The sequence below is a fragment of the Botryllus schlosseri genome, chromosome 9 (assembly GCF_051294905.1).
Source record: "Botryllus schlosseri isolate E-star chromosome 9, Bs_hap1, whole genome shotgun sequence".
NCBI lineage: Eukaryota > Metazoa > Chordata > Ascidiacea > Stolidobranchia > Styelidae > Botryllus > Botryllus schlosseri.
In genome coordinates this window covers 26,370,208-26,381,169 of record NC_137244.1, presented here as the reverse complement: position 1 = coordinate 26,381,169, position 10,962 = coordinate 26,370,208, and the positions used below count along the sequence as shown (strand labels likewise).

Here is a 10,962-nt window from a genome sequence, read left to right as displayed (position 1 = left end):
TACCATCCAGCAGGAAAAAAATATATGCCTGTGAAGAAATACCAATTTGAAATCGTGTGCGTCTTTTAGTTTAGTACGTTTGAGCGATTCTATATTTTTGATATAGCAGACAGGAGGTCACGAAATAAAATCATGTAACGAAGTCATACCAACGGGTCCGGCCGCCCGAAGATGTTTAATTATTATTTACGGGCCCTACAGTTTCCGGTAAATCTGATAACGTGAGCAGAGAGGACAAGATATTGATAGCAATATATTTGCAATTCCCGATCTTATTGACCGATTGTATCATGAATTATCGAAAATTTTCGCGCTTCGAGCTGGCTCACTAAACAGTGCAGCTAAGTTCGTGGCAAAAGCGAACACTGTGATGAGGGGGTCGGTTTATCACCCTATGAGACCCCCAAACCCAAGTTTTTGTGGGGGGGCGAGGCTGACGAAGTGCTGTTTCGTTCCTGCCAACGGGTATACGCCCGAAGATGTCTAATTATTATTGGGCGGTCCTACGTTTTAAAACATACCTTGCTCAGCTCTACCGGTAAATCTGATTACGTGAGCAGGGAGAGGATCAAAATTGATAGCAATATATATGTAATTCCCGATCATATTGCCTGATTCAATCATGATTTTCTGAAATTTTTCGCGCTTCGCGCGTCTAGGCGGGATAAGCTGATTCACTAAACGGACACCCAATGCAGATGTAAAATAGCGTTAAAAAGCGGCCAGCCAAAGGGGGGTCTGGGGGGCGAAGCCCCCCAGAAGTTAGGTTTATCACCCTATGGGGGGCCCACGGCCAACGTTTTGGGGGGGGCCTGACGAAGTGCTGTTACGGCCCTGGTAGCGGGAATATGTGTCACTGCAAACCACAGTAGTATCGACCCATATCCATAACCTCCGCTCTAACGGCCGGTGTTTCTTTTCGTGCTGCATTCCAGTAGTTTTCATTTCATTCCATAAACGAACGAACGATCTCCTCATTATCAGCCCCGACTCCTTGGTAAGCCGTCGGGTAGACAGGTTCGGCATACACTCGGTCAGTGTCAGCCGCTCCACTCTCTGTGTTAACCGGCAGGTTATGCCCTCGAGAATTCTTTCATCTATAGACACAAGAGGCATAAACATTATTATGATAATGTGGCTGGTGTTGCATAAGCATGATACCCCCCGTCTCAATATCAAAGGTGGTCATTAACGAATTATACTTCTACTTTCACGCAATACCAAATTATATTGCCAATTTGCACTGCTTGCTCACGTGGTTTTTATTTCTACTTCTACTTGAGCACCAACGATCACTACTTTGTCCACCTCTGTCCAATATATCTCTGTGCTTATCAGCGTGGCTCACCTAAAAGGTCTATATTAGCATCGCGTATATCGCTGTTGTAATGCTGTTGTAATGCAGGGTTGTCATCAAGTCAAGAGGTTCCGAGTTAGTAGTCAATCACTTTCATAGTTTTGACTCGAGTCAACTCGAGTCATTTTCAATTCACCACCGAGTCAATTCCAAGTCCAGGTCGGGGAGCAGAGGGTCGAGTCCGAGTCAAAGTGTTGAGACTCGAGTCCGAGTCAAAATCATTGTGATCGTTGTTCAGTTTCAAGTGTAACTCATGTCAAACCCACTTTTCTAGATTCTGCTTGCGTGATAGCGAACACATTGCATTCACAATATACTAATTTCCCTCACTGTTAACAGTTTCTGACCCAACCTTCTACGCCTAAATGTGCTCTTTTTTGAGAATTTATCCTTTTTTGAAAATGTTGGTCCGACGGGCATATCGGGACCTGAGCCAGATGAATGACTTTTTTACAGTCAAGCAACGACTATAGTCTCATAGAAAGTCGGTATTTCGGGACTTGATCCGGAAAGATGAGCTTTTTTTCACAAACTCATGGAAAATTTACCCTTTTTTCCGGATTTCACTTCGGTATTGTAAGTCTGGAAATTTTGTAAAAGTGTCCTCTTCTCAGATTCCCAAAATACGGTTACCCCATATTATGGTAACTTCACTATACTTCGAAGTTACAATGAAATGCTTGTTTTGGTTGTCCCAGTCGCGAGTCATAGTACTTGGCTGAGTCATGCGCAATCACTCAAGTACAAGTAGAGTCAATGCACTAATTGACTCAACTCGAGTCCAGTCATATTCTGTATTTTAAAATAATGAATCGAGTCACCGAAAATTGCGACTTAACTGCGACTTGCGACCCTGCGTTTCGACATCATCGGTCAGTTTGCACCAGACTGATATTCCTTCTTTATGCTTCCTGATCTACAGACCTACATCACGGTCACTTTAGTTAGGTTACTCCGCTTACTCGAGCCTAAAACAAGCCTAAAACACTTAAGTAGGGATCTGAGGTTGACCTTGATCAAACTCGAATCCGCAACCAATCAATATAAACGTCTGATTACAGTTTCACCTTGAAAGGCTAACACTTACACGATAATCAGCAGAAGGATAATTGAAATTACTGCCACCGCGACAATAACTGCCAGTACGATCACTGCGCTGTTCGACGATATCTGTTTCATGGCGCTCCCTGTAAAATACTATTTGGTTATATCCAATAATTTGTGGGGTTATAGGGCTATGTGCAATCGGGAATTTAGCATCGATTCAATTGACGAAATGAGGATGTAAGCCCAGATAAGACTTGAGAATTACCTGCAATCCTATCCGAATGATATCCAGTTTATATGAAAAGAACGATGTTGAACGACTTTGAATTCTTGCGAAATATGAACCTGCCTGCCTCCATAAAGTCTGCCCTATATACGATATAACAAGTCGTTTTGCGTGACCACATTCCAGCCACATATACATATTTACTTAATTAATTATACAGAGGCGGTCAAAGTAGTCAAACTAACTCAGGTTGAAGCGTAAGCATAAGCAAGATGCCATATACTTCTACTCAAGTACAATTATAGAGCAGCATTTTCCAAGACACGTCGAAACTATTTCAAGCGGATGTATAAAATAAAAGGTCTGTCACATATATTCCAGTGGTATCTGATATATCCTGATATATTCTATATTGAAGTGGTGTCAAAACGTGGATTTGATCGATGGGTCGCATGCCTAATGCTTTCATCGGGGCTGATTGATTTCGAAGTCGCAGTGTGTATCTTGATGACTAACACAGAGCGACTAACAGCAGTCAATATAGGTGATACTCTTCAAATATATATATTTACCGTGATACAAGGACAATATATTTCGACTGGTTCTCATCCTCATCATCATCCTTTTATTAAAATTCTTATCAAATCAATACTCCACAAGATTGGGATATAATGAAAAGATAGGAGGGTGCCGAAACGACTTGGAGCATGCAGTCACCACTTGGCCTACAGAATGTTAATAAGACTTAAGAGTCATGTACACTGGATTTAAGGGACATAGAAGGAAGCGACAAAAATGAATGCTGGATGAATCGATTTTTTGTGGTATTTCTTAGTGTTTGTCGGCTACTATTATGGTTGCATTTAAAACAAAAATCAATTTAAAACAAACATGTTTAAAGCAAGGTCCATGTTTAAAACATGTTTTTATTGTTTTTTAGCCATGACGTCACGGATATTTAAATGTGACGTCACAGTGGATTGGTATTGGCAATTGAAAATATATGGTAAATATAGCCCCTTCGACGAAAAGGGCTTCCGATCACTGTCGAAAACAGACCAAAAATATCTTTAACCTGGACTAGATCGGTATGCAGCATTTTTTACGGTCGGCGGTCATCATCATCAGAACATCCATTCCGTACCAATGATCTATTACTACGTGCAAAAACTGTTGAACCGACGACGATTTCGAGGGTTCCAGCCACATCGTATACGTCGATTAATTTGGGTACAAATCGATCGTATAGGCTCATACTACATGTTTTTCCGGACGTGTTTACTCAATTATGGCATAATTAGACAACGTTTGATAAAAATAATTGTTTTTCTCAAAAAGGCATTTGTTTTAAAACACCGTTTGTTATAAATACAACCCTCATTTACACCAGGAAAATTTTCTTCATTTGTATTCCATAGTGGCCGACTTGTAGCACGGCCCACTTCCAAGCTTTTTATATGACACCGCTCACATGGATGAGATGGTGAGGAGAAGCTTAAATAAACCTCCAACACTTCAGTAGGAATTCTGGAGTCGACCTCGGTCGGACTCGAACCCGCGACCCCTTGGTGTTGCAAATGAGCTCCACTGCGGTCATTGCCCGGAATATTTCAATGACTTCTTTAACTCGTAATCAAAAGCACACAAGTACAACACACGCGCGTCCACGCCGTCCAAATATCACATGATCGACCGAAAAGATCATCGTTCTATCAAATATGCCGGACCTGACGTGTGGAACAGTATCCCGTCGGCCATCCGACAATCGACGAGCATGTCCACATTCAATTTCTACTCAATTAACAATAGTCCGCCCTAAAGATTACCTGACCACGGTCTTACCTATCGATCTCGCCTTCTGTGACATGCCACCCCGTTTTTTGTCGCTTGCTTTTTGTCTACTATCTTCTTTTACTTTTCATTCAGCGTGCAATGTGCATGCCTCCTCTTTACATCGCCTAGGCCGCCGTGGGTGTCTGATTCCAAATACTACTCCAAGTCGTTTCGACACCTTCCTATCGTTTCATTGTATCGCAATTTTTGTGGTGTATTGAACGGATAAAAATTGTTAATAAATCGAACCGAACCACTACGCTATCTCGCCACACATGCATGTGTCGGTATAGGCGAGATCGATATGTCAGATTGTGGTACGCTGATCTTGAGAGCTGACTAGTATTGATTCATGTCAACATCACACATAAATGCGTTCCAAACTTGTGCGAAAACTACTTTCTACTTTTAAAAATCCAAGTCGTAAAAAGCAAGTAGCTGTGTTGTGCACAAGTAGAAGTGGAAGTATAGTCTAAAAATATAAGCATTCGAGAAAATGGTACAAGCAGGTGCAACCCACTTGATTACACCGACAAAATAAAAGCACCTAGAGACTAAACTCCTCTGATTGTTCACCATTTTTATGCGAGTATCGTGGTCCATTTAAGTCAAGCGTAAACTTACCTTGGCCACTTGGTCCGACAAACGCGTACTGAAGCGAGAACGCAGCACTGTTCCATGGTGAAAAATTTGCTATGAATCGACTACTTCTCAAAGGCATCCATATGACTTTGGCGCAATTTCTAAATACCCTCGTGGGATCTGCTGAGTTATTGTAGAATTTTGAAACGATGAAACATCTCGGATAAGGGGGTTCACATATGTAGTAATCTGAAAATAGGAAATGTCAGAATCACAGATGTCAACGCTGAAATCATTTTCTGCAAAACTACTATTTTGCATTTTGGATTTGTAAAGTAGTATAGTTCGTTTTGGAATATGGTTGGATAACTTCCATGAGTAAAACTGCCTTAACAACTGACATACCTGACTGTGGTATGGAAACTATGAGATATATTATATTTCCGAAAATTTCACCCACATTCGTGGTGCCATTAGTCATTTTGCGTTATTCGCAAAGATACATCCTGCTATATTTTCGAAGAATGCGCATCGAATTTACTTTTTGGAACTACATGCTTGAGTACTTTTCAGACGCTTATTTTCTACTGGAAGTAATTGTTCCACTTGAGTAGTTTTGACACGTGTTTTGAATCACTACTTCATTGACAGCCCACTCACACTCGTCACAATACCAAATTCCGTTACAATGCAACATTCAAGGCTGATTTTGGAGGGTTTCAGGACCACGAGCAGAATAAAATTTTTATTTTCGCAATCAGTACCGCGGTAGCTGTCGATTGAACTCTGTCTTGTCTGAACTCTGAACTGAATGGACGTGGAATAAAACTCTATGAAAACGATTGTTGCATAGCGATACCGTACGTTCTGTTTTACGGGTATTTGTCCTCTTTTTTCAAGAAAACCGAAATGTCCTCCGATGACGTCTAAATTTCCTCTTTTTTCGCAATTTGTCCTATGTTATTACGCTGATTATTAGGCGAGAACAAAGAGACAACCCACAAATATCACATCGCACAAATAAGCGTGTGAAAATGGGTTGCAATGTTATTGATGCGAAGGTCGACTACTAGCCATCACCACTATTCCTAAAGACATCCTGTTTTAATGTCTGTTCATGTTCCTCGTCCAAAGTGTTCTCTTTCTCGGATCTCAAAATATAGTAACCCTATGGTTTATTGCAGAGCTTGGACCGGAGCCGGATTGGTTATCCGGCCGAATTTTTTCAATTTTGGCCGGAGTCGGATCAGAGCCAAATCAATACTTTTTCTGATACGGCCCGATCCTAATCAGTACTTTTTTGATCCGGCTAGAATCTTTATTGATCAGCATGACTTTTGTAACTAAATAACTACCAACCACACGCATGCAACCACCAAGCCAGTGCGAAAATAAACAGAACCACCGTAACATGTAGGGCGGAACATAGACCGGAGCGGGATTGAATATCCCGCCGGACTTTTTCATTTCTAGCCCGAGCCGGACCGGAGTCGGATCAGTCTTTTCCCGATAAGACCGGAGCCGGGCCAGCGAATTGAAAAACAGGATCAGAGTCAGACTAGAGAATTTTTCCACTCTTTTATCATCGACAATATTAGAAGGTCTTCCACACTTCTACTTGAAATTGATTAAAAATTTACGTCGTCACTTCTTCGAACATTCATGCCTATTGCCACCTTTAACCAACCATGTGCTCATTGCTCAAGTGTCGAATGCTTGAGTATCGCATGCTACTGTATCAATGTCTACGACCCATCGTAACAAGTGTATGAGTGCCGACACTATATGCCGATACCAAAATATCTGTATTTGCTATAGCTTCTTGGTGGTCTACTGTGCAAGCCATAATAGCACCGGAGTAGCCAGATATGTACCCTGTAATCGCTTAGAAGAACTGCACGTCTCCGCATGAAGATCGTGTAATGATATGAGCAGCGATTTGTCTCCCCACTCGCAATGCGAGGCTTCGAAAGTCTTGGGAAATAGTGCTTTCTTGAAAACAGGTACTGTTTCCGTTCCCTTTGCGTCATTGCACAAATCGACTGATATCCCTCGCTCCATAAGAACTGCGATCAATTCAAGAATAATAACGGGTGTAGTTCGTTAAATGCCAGCCGGGAAATGTGCCCATTTTCTGTTTTTCAATAATTTCTACAAATTCGATTTAGTACGTCTCGCCGTTATAATATTGTCACACAAAAAGTAGGCTAACTGCATTTAAAGCTCGCTTAATGTTGACATTACTTTAGTATACTTACCGATAAAAAGGAAAATCTCATACGCACGTAAAGTCATCTTCTTCTATGCAACAATTTCCAGCTTCTAGAGTTGGATTCGTACCTTGCAGGCCAATAAAGTATTAAATAAATCTAGTGACTCAATATATACGGTAGTACTAGAGTAACGTAATCAGGGACTATAATATAATTGACCATTGTCATGCTCTCAAATTCGGCAGTCGGACCATCTCACTGTTACGAATTTGGCTCACGCTCACGTAGACCAGATTTCATGATACGATATCTAACAAAATAGCACTGCATTATATAGAGCAGTGATTTCCTAACAGTGCGCAGTCACAGATTCTCAGGTGCGCAGTAAATCCTTTGAGAATATTGGGAAAGAAGTGGACAAATATTTAAAATAGAACATACAGACAAGCAGACTTTCCAATCGCCGCTGTGAATGAATCAACTCATGAACGATAAATCATCTCTCAAATCTGCCACCCGAGATGCAATACGAGAGTATACCGGCGTGACAGTTCTTATCAAGTTTTCATGTGAAGCACGACGACTTTTCTGGTGTTTCTTGGGAATTTGGTAATGTCTTGAGAAAATAAGTAACGATTTGTCTGCACTCATTACATCCAATTTATACAATGGTGCGCTCCTAATCCTCTGTCTAATCGAACAACACGTTTCAGAAAATATCATGGTTTGGCGCACCAATCCATATTATAAGGCTCGTTTTAGTCGAAGAGCAATACGGAAAAGTTGTATAGGATACTTTCTGCGATTAGTAAACGTAAATAAAAAATATGGTGGATCGTAAAAATGTCAGCACTACACTTGCTTTTATACTTCAACATATATGTTATCGAGACAAAATAACTGATAATAATTAGAACTCAAAGTATACGATAATGGAAATTGAAAGTGAAATATAAATACTACTTCTAAAAGCGGAATATGTATTTCATGTCTAAAGACAGAAAGTTTCAAAGGTGGTATGCTAAAACAGCTCTAAAACTAAAAAAGTCAGACTTCACTCTTCCATATTAGGACACGCCATGGACTGCTGGATTACGGTAAAATAAGTAAATGCTGATTGCAAAACATCAGTTTCAAATGTTATGATGAGCAACATATACTGCGGTGAAATATTTCATATGGGCGAAGGGCGACAATGCGGTGTGAACGAAACCACGCCAACCCGCTACCCAAATTAAATTCACCGATACTTTCGTGAAATTATACTGGTGACTCCGTATCCACTGAGTGCGAAGCGCGACGAAAATTCTTGATTTACTCAACTTTTATGAAAATGAAATGATAATAATCCGTGGAAACTGGCCTGAAATTCCTCAGGCCATCTTCCTGACTGGAGGATTAAACTACTTCTACTTGTCAAACTGAAAATAGCGAGAAGTAAATAAGTAGATCAGAAATTATTACGAAGTTGAAGCAGAAGTAGCGAAAATCAGATATAGGCCTACTTGAGTAAGTACCAGAAGTATAGAGGAAAACTACTTGAGTACTTCGAAAAAGTAGAAGTACTTCGTTACTGACAACCTCTGATACTACGATTTTTCTTCAGCGCCCCCCATACCGCCCCTCTGAGCCCAGCCCCCCCCCCCATATCGCCCCTGAGCGTTTCCGCCCCCTTTAAAATTCAAATCGCCCCGTCGAGGGCACTGCAGACAAGGGCTGCTGTGTTAGCTAGGAATGAAGGCTCTGATTCGTCGTGATGAGAACAGGACTGTACTTGTGCGTTATGATCATTAGATAAACACAAACACTCTAAGGATGAACTGTAACACGGGATGAGTCGTATTCAACTCAAAGTTCATTCGACCAAGCTACATAGCCTGCATGAATTACATCGTAAGTTACTATTCGGCAGTGTCTGGGTGTTTTGCATATAGCCAAATAGCCAAATATACGACTCATAAGTGTTTACAAACAAAATGACATTCGAACTTTAATACAATGGGTCAAGACTGCTGACTACAACTATACAGTACACTTTTGGTAAATATCATTTTTGGTAATATCTGGATGTGAATACTCGATCTTTATCGATAATGAGCTCCTTAGTTCTATAAAGACATATTTGAGTCATTTCCAAGATATGTTAGGTTTCAAATCTTCCGCGTATTACGGCCTTCTGAACTACTAAACAATATCTTTAGAATTAATACCACTAATTTCGCTCCCATGATGCTTCTACTGGCAAACACGCGGTTCATTAAGCATCATCACATTGACATTTGAAGTTTCGACTTTAGACTTCTAATATCCCCCAACACAGACCTGGGCAAAGTGCGGCCCGCGAAGCTATTATGAGCGGCCCGCGAAAGGCTGTTTGGAATTCAAAACTTAAAACTTGCTTTTTGGATGACTTAAACGATAGGCTGTATCAACTGAACAGGAAATTAGTTTACTTTGAACCCTATTCATTAATATATCACGTTTACGCTGCCTGCGTGCCTCGCACACGTAATCCAGATCTCATAGGCAATGTGGGAAAGTATGAATAGCATTTGAAGTCACAAGAAATCACTCTTTCCATATAGTTTAGTTCAAACCTTCCTTGTTGCGATTGTCACATTATGCAGTTTACGGTAGGTGTTTCACTTTGTTACTTCACACGTTTCGAAATCCCTAATTGATATGACAAGTCAAGCAGTGTTCGCGATTACTATAAGACACGTCATATCTATCGCCCATAAAGGATGAACGGGCATGCCAAAAGAAGAAAGCCGAAAACTTAAGTTCAAAGGTTTAGATTTAGAATTTAGAACACTAAATATTCTTACATTGGAGTCAGGGGTACCCCTTCCTTTCAGTTTTTGCCGAACATGTCGCTAAGCTGCACACTGCTCGGAAGGCAGCGACCAAGAAAATAAGCTTTGCACCATTGCATAAACATTTCAGTGCAGTGGTTCTCGAACCGGGAGACGTGAAAGCATCAAAAGGGTGACGCAAAGCCGAAGTTTATTGAAAAAAATCGAATCATGTCGGCAAATATATATATTTTCATTAAAGCGTCACTTTTTCATTACCTAATATCAACATATTCACTCAGCAGCATTCATTAACAATGTAATTTAGACATAAAATTAAAATACGCTAGAGAACATATCAAAATGTTTCACTCTGCCCGCCAACGTATATATTACTTCCCATTTGGCCCGCAGACGGAAATATTTGCCCAGCCCTGCCCTAACACTATCCTATTCTCGAATCCAAAAAGGTCTGGAATTATCCGTCCTATGTTTAGATCCACGCTAAGACAAGAATGACGACGACTAACGTACTATCCTATAGCTTGTTTAATGTGTGACTATCATCTGGTCATATTTCCAAGCTTCCGGTATTTATATTCAGCTAACTTCGTCATCGCATCAATCGGTCATTGATCTTGGTTATGTATTTTCTAGTTTATGCTGTCATCAACCTAAATCTAATTTCACTTTTGGTTTTTGCAAATGAAAGGGATTTATATAAACCTTTTATGTTGCATCGTTATTCAACAGTTCGTAGATTTTGATAATAATCCGTGATATATCAAAACGTACCCAACAATCCGAATTTTAGATAGCGCCAGTTTAGCAATCGTTGCTATGCATTCATCAGCGTACACGCTCAGTATTATGGTATTTATTGCGACTTATAGTCCACTTTCAGACGTT

General features: G+C 40.5%; 1 protein-coding gene across 2 annotated transcripts; it reads right to left on the bottom strand.

Moving 5' to 3' along the window:
• Positions 1-843: 843 nt before the first annotated feature.
• On the bottom strand, positions 844-8,737 carry LOC145446827 (uncharacterized). Of its 2 annotated transcripts, XR_013917362.1 has the most exons (6): positions 7,304-8,737; positions 6,920-7,111; positions 5,088-5,294; positions 2,670-2,773; positions 2,445-2,544; positions 844-1,097 (listed from the first exon to the last, which is right to left on the bottom strand). XR_013917362.1 is itself a non-coding variant. In XM_080325203.1 (5 exons), exons 1-5 carry the CDS (start codon positions 7,338-7,340, stop codon positions 1,094-1,096), a joined length of 540 nt encoding a protein of 179 aa, XP_080181329.1. In that variant the 5' UTR covers positions 7,341-8,064; the 3' UTR covers positions 844-1,093. The 2 variants fall into 2 exon arrangements, 1 of the variants encoding a protein (XP_080181329.1); XM_080325203.1 differs by lacking the exon at positions 2,670-2,773 and having other exon boundaries at positions 7,304-8,064.
• Between the last annotated feature and the right edge of the window lie 2,225 nt (positions 8,738-10,962).